Here is an 18,797-nt window from a genome sequence, read left to right on the forward strand (position 1 = left end):
AGGTTGGGGGAACAAAAATTTTTTCCCCGAAATTTTGGAATTTTCAGAGTTAGCCCCTCCCCCCTGCCACATATACGCCGAATTTGCAAAAAATTCATATAGTCTGAATCTCTGGTTCATTCCGCGTACAACGGTATATCACTCATCTCTCTAGGGCAATTAGCCTCCGATCTACACTCATTTAATTGAAACTCTGCATTTTGCTCAAAATCGGCTCGGGAAAGAGAGGCTTACATGTGAAAATGTATTTTGTCAATGTTGCATTGTTGTAATATAGCAACTTGACTGTAAAATAATCAGTCTGTTATATTATTATTCTAGATGAAATTTTATTTTTTAATTATAAAATTGCCACACTGCATTGGGATTTGATATTTGGGAAGTTAATAATCAATACTTTAAATAACTTTGAATTAAAACACTGAAATAGCTGATCAAGGCAGTATTTATTGCAAAATAACACAATATAAACATGATGTTTCAACCTTACAGCGAGGTCTTCCTCAGACTTTAAACCAAATTATTATTATTATTATTTTAAAAATTTGGTTCAGAGTCTGAGAAAGACCTTGCTAAAGGTTGAAACATCATGTTTATATTGTGTTATTTTGCAATAAATTCTGCCTTGGTCAGCTCTTTCAGTGTTTTACTAAACATAGAAACAAGACATAATAGTGTTAATACAATTTTCAAGCACTGATATCGGCAACATTTAGGAAGAATTTATCAGAAACTATACATTGTAGTAGCCGAAAGTAATGGCCAAAAGTGACTGTTGAAGCTAGTGGCAGAAAATAACGGCCAAAAGTGACTGTCGAAATTAATGGCCGAAAGTGACGGTCAAAATTAGTGGCCGAAAGTAACAGCCAAAAGTGACAATTGAAATTAGTGGCAGAAAGTAACGGCCAAAAGTGACAATCAAAATTAACGGTCGAAAGTGATGGTCATAATTAGTGGCAGAAAATAATGGCCAAAAGTGATGGTCCAAATTAGTGGCCAAAAGTAACAGCCAAAAGTAACGACTGAGAAGAATGGTGAAAAGTAACAGCCAAAAGCGACTGTCGAAACTAATGGCCAAAGGTGATGGTCAAAATTAGAGGCCGAAAGTAACAGCCAAAAGTAACGACTGAGAAGAATGGTGAAAAGTAACAGCCAAAAGTGACTGTCGAAACTAATGGCCAAAAGCGACGGTCGAAATTCATGGTTGAAAGTAACGGTCAAAATTAGTAGCAGAAAGTAATGGCCAAAAGTGATGGTCGAAATTAGTGGCAGAAATTAACGACCAAAAGGAACCTTCAAAAGTAACGGTCGAAATTAGTGACCAAAAGTAACGGCCAAAAGTGAAAATTGACATTAGTGGCCGAAAGTAACTGCCAAAAGTGACGATCAAAATTAATGGTCGAAAGTAACGGCCAAAATTAGTGACAGAAAGTAAAATTAGTGGCCGAAAGTAACAGCCAAAAGTAATGACCGAGAAGAACGGTGAAAAGTAACAGCCAAAAGTGATGTTCGAAATTAATGGCAGAAAGTATCGGCCAAAAGTGATGGTCGAAATTAGTTACCAAAGTTAACGACCGAAAGGAATGGTCAAAAGTAACGGCAAAAAGTATGGGTCGAAATTAGTGACCAAAAGTAACGGCCAAAAGTGACTGTCGAAATTAGTGGCTGAAAATAACAGGCCAAAGTGACGGTCGAAATTAGTGGCCGAAAGTATCGGCCAAAAGTGACGATCAGTTTGCTGCCTGAAAGGCTTGTGAGTAATCAATATAGTCGTAAACATTACAGTTGCCCAAAAATAACATTGAATTTCTGTGAGCAAAGTTTTTTCATATATATTACATGGGTCATTCGGACAGTAGCGTATATGGACCGTGCAACTGTTTCGTTGCAGCCGGTCATTTGTTGACTGTGTTTCGTGTGGTGTAAGTACTTGCCTGGTGGTTCACGTAGTGAGTATAACGAGCTCTAACAATGAACGTGCAGATTGCAAAATCCCGCCGACCATAAGGTACATGGCACGATTAATTTTTGCAGGTGAAAAACTTTCATCGAAGACTTGTTGCAATCTATGGCAAAGGAGTTATGAATGTGGAAAGTCTCTGGAAATGGTGCATAATGTTTAAGAATGGACGACCAGATATTCACGATGCAAAGCGATCAGACCTCTCTCATCACAGATACCCTGAAACAAAAGGTGCACCGTATCATTCAAGAGAATCAATGCAACTTTGAAGTTTTATCCTTTTTCAGAAGATGAAGGAGCACCTCGCTGGTAAACACTTTGCAAGTGATAAGAGGAACTACAGGATGCTGTCATGGACTGGTTGAATCACCAAGTGGCCAATTGGTACGAGGAGGGGATAGTTACACTGGTATTGATTGAATGATTTGATTTATTTTACTTCACATTTCTGCCACTTTGGGTTAATCGCTAAGATGAGGATAAGCGATGGTATTATGAAATTGATGAAGGTACAGTAACAAAGAACACCCATGCCCAGGCTGGGATTCGAACCTGGGACCCTTGGCATCATACCGTGCTGTGCCAACCAGTTTGCAATGGAGGCTGGCTGCGTGGAGAAGTTAGGTAAACTGTGTGGCAAAAGATGTATAGTCTGTTTCTGCTAAATATCTTTCTATTCATATTTTTGGAAACGAGAGATGCGGTAGTGAATAATTGCTCATGTGTTCTGCGAAGTTGTGTTTAGTTTGATCTATTATTTTGGTGACCACAAAAAAATATAAGAACAGCTTCGCGGAAAACATGAGTACTATGCTTCACTGTAGTTATCTTTCTATGGCAAAACGTTCTTTACTTTCCAAGCGACCCCTGTACTTACGAGTGCTGCTGACAAAATTAAAATCGTGGCATTTGAATTGAAACACCCTGTAATTATTGCATATCATAAATTACAACAGTATACCTACCACTGTAAGTTCCAGCAGCAACAATATATGGCTCATATGGATGTGCAGCAACACAGGTTATGCAAGCATTCACTTTCAGCTGTTGAGTTGGGACGGTTGGAGAGAAGTCTTTCCTAAAGAGGACATAGGTATTATAGTCAAACACAATGCAATACAAACCCTTAGCTTGAAAAAGAGATTATATCTAATGCAATTTATTACATGTATACAAAATAGAACGAAAAACCGTACACAGGCTGCACATTTTTCTATGCAATATCAGATGGAAACTGATTGCGGCTTATATTCAAGATAAAGTCAATTAATTTTAGAACAATTTATTCTTCATAAATGCTACATAGCTTGTAAAATGTACCAGCTTTCAGTTCATTATTTTCTTGATGATGATGCCTTTTGTGAAATTTAAATTCTGAAGTGTAACTCATTCGATCTTAAACAATGTTTCATTGACCAATGAATTCAAGTGTTTGTGGTGCTCAAAATACTTAACCGTAGCTTACCCATGCCATACAGGACACAGGCCCACACTTTTATTCATTAAACCATTTTGTTATTGAATCCCTACTTGCTTTGTTGATTATATATATATTTATTAATTTTAATAATGACTAAAATTACCATAATTAATAAGAAATAATAACCAATTATTACCTGAGTGTCAGACATATTTTTTCATTAACTAAAACTCGAAACATAATAATTTGTCATTAATGCCGCTTTGCTTATAGATGTTTATTAATTATTGCAAAAATTACCATTATTACCAACCAACTCACTGGCATGAGTTTGTTTGAATTAGTGTTTTAAGTCCACTTTATGCACAGTAAGGCTAATCAGGACTAGACCTATGGTTTAAAGTGGGATCTGAACCACTGTGTCATGTGACTCCACCGTGTATCTAACCTGGGACTCCTTGATTACAAAGCGATGACGTTACCACTGCGCCAAATGGGAGGCCCCTCTCACTGGCATGAGTGTCTCGAAAAACACAAGTGATACGGAAATATTGGGTATACTCTAGGGAACAATGAAATTTATCTTCATTTTTTACACAAATTTTGAGTTGAAAAATCGTGAAAATAGAGATGGCCTGACAAACCCCCTCCTCTTTGGTAAGCTAGGCTTAACCACCAATTCCATCCCTTTGTTCCATGTCGTACCATTTTCTAGGTGCGTGCAATGTTAGGCATTTGGAACATTTTTCAATACTTCTGTTTCTGAATTTGTTCTTCAGTGAAATTACAAGAAATCTATTTTTTTTAAATGGTACTGTCTCAAAACAGTTGGTAGCTTATACATGCATATAATCCAGACATGCATAAATACAAAGTCCTACATTTATAAAAAAAAATAATGCTAAGAGTAAGATTCCTTAACTCTTCATGTACAACCAGTAGCGTGCCCAAGGGGGGGTTGGTGGGGGTTACAACCCCCCCCCCCCTTTAGCCTAGTATTCCTAAAAAAAGAAAGTCAAATGTAGGAAAAAATGGCAAAATGAGGGATGATTACGGAAAATAGTGTACGTAACCCCTCCCTTTCGAAAATCCTGGGCACGCCACTGTGTACAACATTTATTGAAGTTAATGATATTTCAACTTGGGCTTACATGATACTTAGGAATTGGTTGGAATACACATGTTCAAATTGTTGATTTACATGTAACAAATCTACATAGTTTGACAAAGCATTTTGACTTTAGAAGTCTAGATTTGCACAGATTCATCGACAAATTTCACATGCACAGTGATATGACCCTCACAGAGGCTGTTAACTCTATGAAATGACTGCCCTAACACAGGTTTACATCCAAAAAGGCTTAATGTTAATGACAAGAGATTGACCAATGACAAATTTGGTCCACAAATTCATAGATATCAACTGAAACACCCACTTACACTCACAGCATAAAGTCAATCAATCAAATAGTCGTAATTCTACTTTTGGACCTCACACACTGAATAAAGATGCATGTCTTAACACAGTACCTGTTCACATTCCACAGATTCAGGACACCTTGGTGATCACACCAGTTCTCATGTTTGGTGTGAGAGTAGCCAAGCATCACAACCGCCCCAGTGCAGCTCCAGGCTGCTCCCGACACTCTCCACTCCTGCAAGTTACAGAAAAATAGTTACACAGCTATCTAAACGCAGGGCAAGGAAAAGTTATTTTGTATTTGTTTACGTTTCATTATTCATCCAGTGACACCTGTTTCACAGACTTACCAGTAATACGACAGTTTAACAAGCCAAATAGACATTTTTGAAAATCAAGTATGTTTTAAACTGTTGTTGTGTAAAAATAAATAAGTCACTATATGGCATGTAATTTTAATTTAAATTGTAATTCTTTGTTGTTATTTCTTCTATTGCTAGTACATTTCAATGTAAAATGACAAATGCTGTATTTGCAACACTTTGTTCAATAAATAAATAAATGAAATAAACAACTATTATTTAACATATCTTTAATGCATAAAAGTCCCACACCATGGCTGTGCTGTCTAAGGTATCAGGCTACAGGATCCGCTGGTTTGAGTTTTCTGGGGTGAAGCATAAAGACTTTTCTACCGACATTTCGGCCTGTGTATGGGACCAGTGTCCACCCACCATCGTGAGGAAATTGGGAAGCTACGAATGAGTAGCCTTTAAGCCGGTCAGGGAAACCTTCAACAATGACTGGGGGCTCATCATGTTGACCACAAATCACTCTGCAACTGGTTCGATGATTGCTCATCCCTGCTGAGGCACATGGGGGTGAGGCTGGCAGTCAGAAGGGCTGTAGCGCCACGAGTTATTGTTAATGCATAAATTTTATAGTACAGGCAATTTTGAAACAATGATAAAATTATACACTGATAAATTGATTTCATTTATTTTACTTCGCTTTTCTGCCATTTGTGGCTAATTGCAAAGATGAGGATGAGAGAGACTCTCAAAGAACACCGATGATTCGAACCCAGGACAATTGGCTTCATAGCATGCTGTGCTATCCACTACGCCATGGGGGCCAGCTACTGGTTGAAGAATATGTGTGATTAGGGACGTACATTCAAATTTTGCAAAAAAATAAACTATACTTTTACGTGTGCTAAAATGAAACATTTGTAAATTCTGGTTTATGTTACATGCACTTTTTTGGCCAATCTATGTTTTTTTCTATCACAAGGTTATTTGCAACAAAAAGAATGATAATTCTTGTTTAATATGTGTATCATCAGTATGGCTATTTGCCCCCTTCTCTTGATGGGAAAAAGTAATTTCAAACAAAAAAAAAAAATTGTAATGTAATTAAACCTTGTTTCCATATTTAAAAACACTAAGTTGCTGACCAAGGTAGTTCATTAAGATAAAAACATTAACAGGTAACGTTTCGACCCTGTATCAGGGTCTTGTAAACTGCCTTGGTTCAGCAACTTAGTGTTTTTTTAAAAAAATGTTTCACATGTGGACACCTTCTTAAGAACAAATGTACCTAGTCATATCATAAATTCTGTTACAAAGTTTAGACAGGGGTGGCAACACTGGTTGGCAAGGTAACCCCGCAATGTTGGATCAAACAACCCAGTATCATTGTGTTTGGCTGTGGTAGCGGAAAGGTGAATTTCACTGTGAGTCAAATGGAGTGGGGTGTATACGAGAACCTTGTGGCAGTAATCACACTGCACAAACTTAGCAAATCACCATCGGACATTTTCAACACCCTGAAAAACCTGAATATCAACAGGATGTTCATGCATAGGACCATCAACAGATACTGTGACACAGGGACAATTGAGGACTGCCCCAGGAAAGGTAGACCTTGCAGCCAGAAGCTCTTGAAAGCAGTGGCAGTGCGGATTTGACGAGATCCTGTCAGGAAACAAGCATTGATGGCTTGAGAGTTGAACATTTCGAAAATGTTGATGACACGTGTGTCCAAAGTGACCTAAGACTCTGCGCTTATCGGCGAAGTACTGGTCACTTCCTCACTCCACAGCTTAAGGTCCAGAGGGAGCAGAAAACAAAAAGATTCCTTCAGCATTACGCAAATGGTGGCCACAGGAGGATTCGTTTTAGGGACAAAAAAAATCTTCAACATTGAAGAGTCTTACAATCGTCAAAATGACCGTGTTTATGCCTTGACATCCCAGGAAGCTCGTGAAAACACGACACGGATCCTCAGAGGCCATCATCCCGCCTCAGTGATGGTTCGGTGGGGGGTTTCGTACGATGACACAACTGACCTCCACTTCTGTGAACATTGTGTGAAAACATCTTCAAAAGTGTACCAAGTGACAGTGTTGGAGCCACTTGTGAAATCGTTGACCCGCACAATGTTCAACAATGAGCCGTGGAGCTTCCAGCAGAACTCAGCACCGGCCCACAAGGCAAAGACCATACAGGAGTGGCTTCAGAGGAATGTGCCCGATTTCATTGCTCCGACTGATTGGCCCTCCAGCAGCCCCGACCTCAGCCCACTGGACTAGAGGTTGTGGTCCGTTTTGGAGGGCATGGTCTGTAGAAAGAGGCATCCAAACCTTGCTAGTCTCAAGCGTTCTCTTGTGAAGGCAGTGGCGGACTTTCCCCTCAACCGTGCATGCTGCGATCGATGACTGGCCTCAGAGACTTCGGGCCTATGTGAAGGCCAGAGGTGGCCAGTTTGAACAGTGATTGGTGTTCAGTGTTGGCAAGACCTGTTACCTTTGTAACATCCAAATATTAATACATTAGCTTGCTCACTGTGCCTGTAGTTCATTATTAACTTTGTAACAGAATTTATGACATGACTAGGTAATATATACAACACAGCAGAAGATTGATGTCCGTACCCTATTGTGAAAACCAAAATCCTAACAAAACACATTCAAAAACTAAAATCACAATGCCACTGATGAAAGCCGAGGCTGTAAGGGAAACTCGGCACACACATGGACAACACACAAACCCACAAAGGATTGTTCCAAGCACCAGCACCTCGTTAGTCTGCAAGAAATGAATGATGAAAAGAATGTTATGGAAAAGGAGGAGAGAGAGGCAAGGAAGCAGTCAATCACGGAGGACACATCTGGCTAATTCCTTGGTACAAGTGCTACTTGGGTATTCTGTGGAAAGTGGTCCTACTCCTATTAAATAAAAAAAAATGAATTAATCTGGAAATTATTATTGTTTTTAACTCTATTATGGTTTAAACGTTTGTGAATGCATATAATTTGTAAATTTCACCAACAAAAATATTGCCATCTGTAGCCTATATGCTTCACAGACAAATGAAATCCAAGTTTCCTACATTTTTAAAGCATCACACACGTAACATACTTTCGTTAATGCTTTTCATGCATTCAGGTTACCCAAGTGTTTTGACTTGTTAGCAGACACCACAAAGTACTTCATAATTCTATGAAATCAGTTCATTACAGATATTTTAATCCTATCGCATGTTTAGAACCTTACATTGTATATGTGAATGTCATACATGCAACGCTGGAATGACCCTTTACTGTTTCAAGGAAGATGTACCAAAATATCTTGGAACTATGTCTAACATTACTGCATTTGCTTTCCTGTAGCCATAATGGCTACAAGTGTTTAAGAAAGATACACCTTTGTTTTTACATAGAAATTTTCAGCAAAAATGCAGGCTCGACCAGGACTCTAACCTGGGTCTCTGGCATACCGTGCCATTGCTCTAACCACTGAGCTACTGAGCCAACCTGGCCTCACCCGATACAATACAATAGCCTTTGTTTTTGTCTTGAAGCAGGATGCAAGAGACACTCCTCCATAATGAAAGTTTTTACAAACAAATTTTTATGTGCTAGCAATTTCTCTTTGGCAGCGATGTACATAAACCAATCTTTAAGTTTCTTCAATAAATTTACTTAAATTCAGGTTTAAAAGCTTATTTTAATAGTTTGCATCATATAAATGAGCGATTTCGTTAATGTATAAAACTATAAAAAATATAGGTGAAAAGTTGGTTTACCGGCGATAAACACGATAACATTATAGATGTTTTCTGTGTACATGGGTATGTTTGTAAATACAATTATACCTGTATGTGTGTATATTTGTTTATACGAGGGTTGGAACTTAATTAGTGGTAACTATTTATTCACAACCAATACACAAGAGTTACATGTTTGTACCTGTTACTGTCCTTCAAGTAGTCACCAGCGTTGTGTAGAACCCGTTGCCAGCGATGTGGAAGGCGTAGTATACCGTTAGCAGAGCCTGTTCTGTTGATGGTGCGAATGGAGCGGTCTACTGCCTGTTGAATCTCTGGAACAGTTCTGAAGCGAATGCCACGAAGTGGTTCCTTCATCTTCGGAATCAAATCAAAGTCACAAGGACTTAAGTCCGGGAAGTATGGTGGATGGTACAGTACTTCCCAGTCCCATCGACCGAACAGAGCAGCCACAACTTGCGCTGTATTCGCCCGTGCATTGTCGTGCAAAATGATGGGTGGGTTGCGCAGAAAGTGTCGCCGCTTCTTTCGCAAAGCTGGTCGCAGTTGATGCTCCAAAAGTGAACAGTAATACTGGGCATTGACAGTCTGCCGTGGAGGAACGTAATGCGTTAGGATAACACCATCACAGTCGTACAAGAGAATCACCATAACTTTCACCACACTGGGGCTCTGACGTACTTTCGACTTTTGCGGCGACCCATAATGACGCCATTCGTTGGATTGGCGTTTCAGTGTTGGCTCGTAAGATCTGGCCCATGTCTCATCCAATGTTACGATACGGCGTAAGAAAGACTCACCTTCGCGCTCATAGCGCTCCAAGTGCATCTGAGCAGCGTCGTAATGCATCCATTTCTGAATTTCCGTCAACTCATGCGGAACCCATCGTGATGTAATTTTGCGCATGCCCAGGCGTTCCTTCAGGATGCGAAGCACAGTCGTATGCGCTAATCCGAATTTTCGTGGGCGAGCTCACGAATCGTCATGCTTTGATCACTGTCCACTAACGTGGCAACAGCTTGCACTTCTTCTTCAGAGACGCTAGGACGACCTGCCCGATGCATGTCTGCCACAGTTTGCCGACCTTCGTTGAAGGCTTTTACCCACCGTGCCACTGTTCTGTACGGCAATGCAGATTCCCCGCACACCTCTTTAAGCCCTTGATGACACTGTCGTGCTGTACGACCTCTGGCACATTCAATCTTGATCCAACTCCATTTTTCCTGTTTGGAAAACATAGTGACCTTCACGTTAGACCGCTCGCTCAAAAGTGACTGTGTTTCCCTCGCTTGTGCGCCTGCCTGTGACGTGAGACGGGCGAGTCCATTTGCTTGGAGGTAAGGTAGGTATGTCAACAACGTGTGCTATCAGCGCCACTACTACATTCCATTGCATAGTGTCTCGACAGCAGTGTTGCCACTATTTAAGTTCCAACCCTTGTATATGAGTATTTACATATATAGATATGTATCTTCTTCTACCTCAGCGAATATCATTTTTGGATTTATGTTCTCTAGAATACTTGTGTTGGTGTTCTTTATGAAACGATTATTGTAGTTTTGCTTTGCTCTCCTTCTTCTTCTTTTGTTTTGTATTGTTGGAATTATAATTTTTTAATTGTTTAAAATATATATATATGTAAGCCTATTGTAACTGGAGCAAAAGCTCTGTTATAGGTGAAATAAATAAATAAACATGAAGAATACGCCTCATGCAAATGTTCTGTTAATGGTTTAAATTGCAATGCGAGCAGTATGACTGGTACAGAAAAATCATTGCAGAGTTCACCTTGATGGACCACTGCTACGCAAGAGTGCACCTCAAGATTAAATGATATCACTCACATGACTAATGAGAGACATAACAGAGACCAATTCCTTAGAGCCTTCAGTTGCCTTACTTAATGTAACTTAATGTGTCATGAAAATGGATATAATATCTAAATATATATCTTGTAAACATCAAGACTGTAGAAAAACAAATAGCATATTTGAAATCAGCACCACAAAAATAAATAATTAATTAATGTAAAAATACTACTTCAATTTAAGAGAACAGTTTATTTCTTCTTCTTTAAATTAACAGATTTAATAGAAGTACCTTGAGACCTGCAGGGTGTAGTTTATATAAATCTTTAGCCACAGCATCCTCTGCTTCGTCTAATGCAGCAACATCATCAAATGCTCTGCTGCGCTTAGCCTTATCCAGTTCCTTCATGACACCAGGTGTCACTCGTTCGAGAAAGCTGGCCAATCTTCCAACATCAAACTCTGGCTGAACATTGCCTAATTTCTTGTCTGGGTCGGTCTGAGTCTGGAAAGAGGCAGAAACAATTCATCAACCATAACAACAAGATTATTTTCAAGTGCATAGAAAATGAATAAAAAAATAAAAAATGCCACTTGTACCTTGCTGGTATTTAGACCAAATTTTCAATACAGTTCAGTTGCAAAACAAAAAATCTGTTTTTTAATGGATTGTTATTTACTGACAGGGATGGGACAATATGAAATTTTGGCCGATACCGATAAAGTATCGATATAAACTTTACTGAGGTTCCTGTGACGAAATGAACAAAAACCTTTGATACTTTACCCCTGCATCTGTGTTGACTGCTGACTGCACACCCTCCTCACTCAGTTGGCACTCTTCAGTCTGGCTCCCCCCTTCACCTGTTTCTCTGAAAGAAAAGCATAATTAGTCATTATCTCACAACCAATTCAGTACCATGTAACACATTTCATCCATCGTACTTGCTGTTGTATCTAACTTAAAAACACACAAAAAAAAAAAAAAAAAGAGAAAAGTGTTTCTGCAGACAGGTAATTCTTGTTTATGACCTACTCATGCTCACATGCTTTTAACGACCTGCAGAAAACACTTGGAACATAAATTTCTTCTCAGGATCAGCATCAATATGTAAATGCAAATACAATGGGGAGTCCCAAAACGTACGTAAGTTTATTTTACCAGTATGTTGGGAGGAGTAAAAAAAAGTGTCATTTTTATTTTCAAAATGAAAAAACATACAGGTCTTATAATCCTACAACCATGCACAAAGAATATTATTGAAAATTATTTCTAACTAAGATGCAGCACCATTGTGTGTTTTGATAAATTTTAGTTCCATATTGAAAATAAATCCAAATAATTTATTAATTAAATAAATTTAAGCACAAACAGTGTGTTATGTAATCCTACAATGTCTCGCTGATGTAATTTCTTAGAACAAAATTTAGCAAAGGACATGGATTTTAATTGACTGTTCCCCCAAATAATCTTAATAGATTCTGGGGATGCCAATGTTCACAGGTGTTTTTGTATTATTACTACTTGTAACTGAAGATGCTTGATAGATTACAATACAGCGCCAAAGTTTTGTTTGTTTTATTTCGAACTAATCATGGTACACACACAATTTTTACATGGTTCGATTTCTATTTATGCCTGTTAACACATACTTCAGAGTTTTAGTGATTACTTATTGTGTGTTTTCTGGAGAACAATTTCTCCCTTCTTTATAGCGATATGATTCTTTGTTTGCGAGCAGCCGTTTAATGTTTTCTTGGATATGGACTGCTGTTGGATCTACATCACGTGAGTGGAGTGTGAAGAGGTGTTGTACACGTAAATACTCTTGTTGTTTGGTTAGGCAGGTTAGGTTTAGGCTCTTAGCATTAAAATAACGTGCCTAAATGGTTCCAACACCTGATCACGCAATATCTGATCTCAAGCACGAAATTCCCTTTGAACATCACACGAAAATGTGCCGCACTGCGTGTCTGAGAAAATTGTAAACCAAGAATGGCTGTTCCCGCAAGCTACTTTTCAAATCAAAATTTCTCTGGTAAATAACACTTAGTGATTCTTTGAACTGTGCTCATTAGTTTCTCCAAGCTTCCTTACACAATTGTTTACAATATTCTAAAGCACTTCCAAATGCTTGCGAAAAATCATTAAATATTTGGAACCATTATCCAACAATCTTAATACAATTATGCTCATGCTGCAGAGTGGTACAAAAACTGTATACAGAAAATACTATACCGGAGACACCTATCAATGATTTATTTCGCAATTTTTTACATTGATAACGTACTATTCTCCGTTGCAGAAAATTTCTTTAGGTGAAATAATGGATTTCTAACGAAAATAATGTCTATTTCTTACATACGATAGCCCCACGAACCATCACGGGGACGAGGTATGCCTACTAGGTTAGGTTAGGCCTGTTAGGTTAGGTTCCATTAGCACTCCTTTCGTTCAATTTAGCATATACGGACAACATCGGAATTACAAATTCCACGGCATCTTCCACATCCGGCAACAACTTCACGACGCATCCTCGACACATCATGTTGTAGCAGCAGCAATAGCATGTATTGTGCTCTCGTGCAGAAAGCAAATGGCGGCAGCAGCAATAGCGTGTTGGAAATAGACTTTCGTAGAAAACCACATGCACTCGCATTAAAATGGATCAAAACTACATTCCCGAACATCAACAACGCTACAGAAAATGATTTGCGTAAGTACTTTCTCCTGTAAATTTGAAGAAATCCGTCTCCGGTATAGTAAAGTGTTACCAATACCCATAATACAATTCAGAAAAAAAAAAAAAAACAATATTACACTGGGACACTGGACACCACAGAAACTCAAATATATATTTTTTTAAACTTCAATTATCCTGTGCAACAAGTGTATACACTGATGCAAATTTGACACAACAGGAAGTTAAATGGATTAGGTTTGACAACAAACTGTGAAATAGTGTGTTGTTCTTTAGCATCACTTTTCTGCAACATTTGGCTAATCATGATGGTGAGATAGGGTGATGATTTGATGAAACTGATTAGGTATTTCAGTGGTGACATTGGAAGTTGATCACCTAACGCAGTCTGCTGCCAAGACGGCGACTACTTTAGTTTTAAGTGCTATATTGTACCACCTTTTCGGATACAAAAACAATGTGATTGAGCTCACATTGGAATGTGGCTCCACAGAGTATATGTACGGGAGGGGGGGAGGTTATTCCCATATACATTACCCTTTTCCATTTCATTATTGGATCAGCACCTTAGGAGGTTGCTCAGTCCTTCTGCTTCTCCCGGTTGTCACACATGCAGAACTTTACTAAAACTAACTCATTTGTACTACACGAAAGACTCAATTTGGTTTTTAAAATTCGAGGGCTAGAGATGAAGGTCACATTGCCGAATCATCAGAAAGTGAAAACTGAATACTGAGAGTTTCAAATGTAAAACTAATGTCCAACACAAAATGTGTGAACCTAGACCCATTACCTATTACTCACTTTGAACTTGAAATACAACTTCTTTATGGGGAAAATGTGAATTAAAAAAAAAAAAAAAACTGATACCAGCAAGTCTATATGGAGAAGTAGAAAGCAGAGGTGTTTATCTACATGACATATAAAAATATACTCCACCAATCAAAAATTAATCATAATGACCGTAACATCAATAATTCAAACAATAAATGTAAAACAATTTGGGAAATTATAAGAAATGCATCAACAAAACACCAATCTTTACGTAATAATATGGTGATATGCATTAATGGAAAAGAAGTCCAACATCCCCCTAATGTTGCGAATGTTTTCAATGAGTATTTTGTAAATGCAGTTCCAAATAGAAGGAATGGGTTTATGGCTGCTCCAGAAGAATGTTCTACACACATAACAGTGAATGACAAATCCTTGTTCATTTCCCCCATTACTGAACAGGAATTAAAGATAATCTTCAGGCGTATAAAAAACAAACGATCTTCCGGCATTGATGAAATACCAGAATTCCTAATTAAGAAATGTTATAGTTCCCTATGTCAACCATTACTACATATAATAAACAATTCCATTCAACAGGGTATTTCCCAGACAGGCTAAAGATAGCTTTTGTTAAACCATTACTGAAGAAAAATGACCCAAAGGATTTATCAAATTACAGGCCCATTTCGCAACTCCCAGTCTTCTCAAAAATTATTGAGTATGCAATAATGATGAGAGTAGAAAATTTCTGTAGTAAACACTCAATCTTAAGCTTGTCGCAGAATGGTTTTAGGTCCGAACGAAGCACGAAAACAGCATTAGCAGACTTAGTAGAATGTGTCACACAATCGCTGAATAATTGTAATCACACGGTAGGGGTCTCTTGTGACCTATCAAAAGCTTTCGATTCTGTAAATCACGAGATATTGCTGTGGAAACTTCAAAAACTTGGTATCCGTGGACTACCACAAAAGTGGTTTCAATCTTACCTTACCAATAGAAAGCAAATTGTAGAAATCGCTCACACCACAGCAAAAGGATACGTAACACATCAACACTCCACCATGAAAAGTGTAACATGTGGGGTGCCTCAGGGAAGTATTCTTGGTCCTCTTTTGTTTCTTATGTACATAAATGATTTACCAAATGTTATACCTGAGGCAAATGCAATATTATATGCTGATGATACAAATATTATAGTAACACACACTTCCAAAGATGCTCTACAATCTAAGGCTAATAACGTATTAAACAAATTAGATGACTGGTTTTTAAATAACAATCTACTCCTCAACAGCAAAAAAACAAATTACATTACATTTTCTACAATCCAAACCAGAAACCAAATAAGCCTCAATCTAATATCTGGGAATACACAACTAGAGCCTAAAAAAATTCAAAATTTCTGGGTATCATTCTGGATGAACACCTTAGCTATACAGAACACATAAACACGCTACAATCAAAATTAAGTAGTGTGTGCTATGCTCTTCGAGAAATGGTAGACATCTCAAGCACCCAAACTGTAAAGTGCCTTTATATGGCAAACTTTGATGCTTTACTAAGATACGGGATTATGGTTTGGGGTAACAAGGGCCACTCCAATGTCCTTTTTATGCTTCAAAAAAGAGCTATAAGAATCATAGCTGGAGTAAAGAAAACTTATTCATGTAGAACTCTTTTCCGTAAACTTAATGTGTTAACTCTCCCCTGCATATACATTTATGAATGCTTAATTTATGTTAAGCAAAATATTTCCAACTTTGCCACAAATGAGGAAATACATGGCCTAAACACAAGAAATAAAGACAAACTTCACATAAAACACTGCCGCCTTAACTTATGTAAGAAAGGTCCCTTAAACTCTTCCATATATCTCTACAATAAACTACCACAAGATGTGAGGAAAGAACCAAAATTGATGATATTCAAGCACAAGATAAAATCAATGCTTCTCAAGCATGGTTTTTATTCTATAGCTGAATACATGGAAGTGACTTTTACATAAGACAAATGTACATAATGTAGTATAATCACATATTATTCTTGTAAAATTAAATGTCAAATGAAAGTGGATAATTAGTATCACCTAGAAGTAGGCTGCAATGTTCTATATCTTCGCATGTTATATTTTTTTGTGATTTTGATATAATACCTGAGTAAGACCCAATTTTTTACAATTTTTGGCTATATATTTTGTATTTGTAAAATCTATTAATGTAGTATTGTACTGTAATGTAAGTATTGACATGTCCTATATTACCATGTACTGTAATTTGTACACACCGGTAGTCCTTGGATGCAAATAAACTAAACTAAACTGACAATAGTGGATTGAATGCGAGCATACTTTTTTCTTATATGAATGAAGAATATAGAGAATGTCTCTAATTACGTTAATATCTGGTATAAAAAAGTAAAAAAAAGGTAAAGTGTTCCCCTGTGCATAGCACCACGCCATAAAAAGCGTATAGGGGGTGTGGGGGTAACGCCCCACACTTTCTTGATCCGGTCGTGAGTGGGGGTGATGTGATCAGCATCCCGCCCCTGACCGCCCTTACCCCCCAGGGTTTCCCCCAGGTACCCATGTTATTCGACGCTGGGTGGGCGCCGGGGCCGCTTCCACCGTTAGAAAAGTTCCCGGATTTGAACCGGCCGTTAATATCTGGTATACTAACTGAATTTGTCCTTCTAATCACAAATCTGTTGTTAAAATGCCGCGGATGCATCTAAAAATTCATAGGTAGCCCCACGAACCATTTCCGGCAAGGTTAGGTCAGGTTAGGCAAGCATAGTTAAAATTTTGTTCGTAAAACAACTCAAAAAAGCTTTCTTTTTTTAAAAAAAAAATTCGGCTACTCTACTCTACATCCTTATTGCCTTTTGGTGGTAACCAATGGGAGTTAACACTGCAGGCTCGTCTTTGTGTCCGCGATGGGAATGCATGTGCTTTGCTCATTTCCGTTCTGCGTGGTGATAGCTTCTTTGCGTTCGTGGTGCATTGAGAAGAACAGGTTCCAAAAACTTGTAGATAGTGTAAAATACGTTTATCCCCAGTAATAATTTAGTGCATTGTTCAAAACCGTGCTTGCACACAGCCAGCATCTCTTCAGGTAAGTACCTTTTTCTTTTTACACTTTCTGTTCACAATAGCCCCACTAACCATTCACACGTAGCCCCATGAACCATTCAAGTTAGCCCCACAAACCATTCACGTTAGCTCCAAAAACCATGCATGGGTAGCCCCAAGAACCATTCACGATAGCCCGACGAACCATTCACGGGGAAGAGGTATGTCTACGAGGTTAGGTTAGGTTCCATTAGCACTCATTTCACCCCTAAATATGTGCTTCATCATCGAAAAATTTCCTCAGTACGTTCAATTACGCATCTCCGGACATCGGTTTTTATCCATTTCCTCCTCCAGGTAATATTTCCTTGCTTTGGGATTTACGTTGTTGAATTCCTTATACAATAAGCTTTCCAACGATATATGACACGTATTCCTTAGGAAAAGGACGTAAAGTAGTGTCTTACCAAAAATTCAACTTACATCAGCTTTTTTCACAATTTCCAGACATGTCCGCAGCATTTTAACAACAGATTCGTGATTAGAATGCCAAATTTAGTTAGCATACCAAATATTAACGAAATTAGGGACATTCTCTATATTCTACATTCGCTCCTTTTTCATCATTTACTTCAAAAGCTGAACTCCGTGACGGAGTTGTTATAGTACAACGTGTAACGATGCCAGGGGTCCCTGGGCATGGGGTTTCTTTGCGAAGTGTCCCTTCATCAATTTCATCATACCATCACTCATTCTTATTGTTGCGATTAGGTAAAATAAAGTGGTAGAAAAGCGACCTGAGACACCTGGGAATCATTTCTTTCGCACTTTTTTACATTGCTAACGTACTATTCTGCATTCCAGAACACTTATTTAGGTGAAATAATTGAATTTGTTAGGAAAGTAATGTATATTTCTTACATTTACGAGTACTTACTGTTCTTGTTTATTTCCACACACAACATGGCGATAGCTTACCGTTGATCGTTCCTTGAGCCAGAAAAACCATTGACGTTAGCCCAAAAATTCACGATAGCCCCACAAACCATCACGGGGACGAGGTATGCCTAGTAGGTTAGGTTACATTAGCACTCCTTTCGTTCAATTTAGCATATACGGACAATACGAGAGCGTATTGTGCTCTCATGCAGGAAGCAAATGGCGGCAGCAGCAATAGCGCGTCGGAAATAGATTTTCGTACAAAACCACATGCATTCGCATTAAAATGAATCAAAATTACATTCCCGAACATCAACAACGCTACAGAAAATGATTTGCGTAAGTACTTTCTCCTGTAAATTTGAAGAAATCTGTCTCAGGTATAGTAAAGTGTTACCGCGACAAAAATAAAATCAATTCAAAACAAATTATATGTTAAATACCTATTGGTTTTCCAATAAGAGGGACAATCAACATTGTCTACTGCCTCATCCTGGAACATTTTATTCTCATTACAATTTTTTTGTACTGTAAGTATACTTTTAACAAGACACCTCTGAAACAAACACAAACCACAGATTATAGAAAAAACAAATGCGAAACACTACAGTATCTTTAATCGGGAAT

The 18,797-nt window shown here is 38.2% G+C and overlaps 1 protein-coding gene across 1 annotated transcript in view; it reads right to left on the reverse strand.

Annotated features, from left to right (window-relative positions):
* The window catches only part of LOC145996540 (cytoplasmic dynein 2 intermediate chain 2-like), a 51,877-nt gene extending 33,135 nt beyond the window's left edge, over window positions 1-18,742 (reverse strand). Inside the window, exons 1-5 of the mRNA XM_083133041.1 lie at window positions 18,614-18,742; window positions 11,470-11,554; window positions 10,975-11,187; window positions 4,914-5,038; window positions 2,929-3,041 (exon numbers count right to left, since the gene is read on the reverse strand). Of these exons, the coding sequence (XP_082989167.1) occupies window positions 2,929-3,041; window positions 4,914-5,038; window positions 10,975-11,187; window positions 11,470-11,554; window positions 18,614-18,672 (595 nt within the window). The 5' untranslated portion in view covers window positions 18,673-18,742. The remainder of the gene's footprint in view (window positions 1-2,928; window positions 3,042-4,913; window positions 5,039-10,974; window positions 11,188-11,469; window positions 11,555-18,613) is intronic.
* Window positions 18,743-18,797: the final 55 nt, after the last annotated feature.

Source organism: Lepisma saccharinum, chromosome 12 (assembly GCF_977018435.1).
Source record: "Lepisma saccharinum chromosome 12, izLepSacc3.1, whole genome shotgun sequence".
Classification (NCBI taxonomy): Eukaryota; Metazoa; Arthropoda; class Insecta; order Zygentoma; family Lepismatidae; genus Lepisma; species Lepisma saccharinum.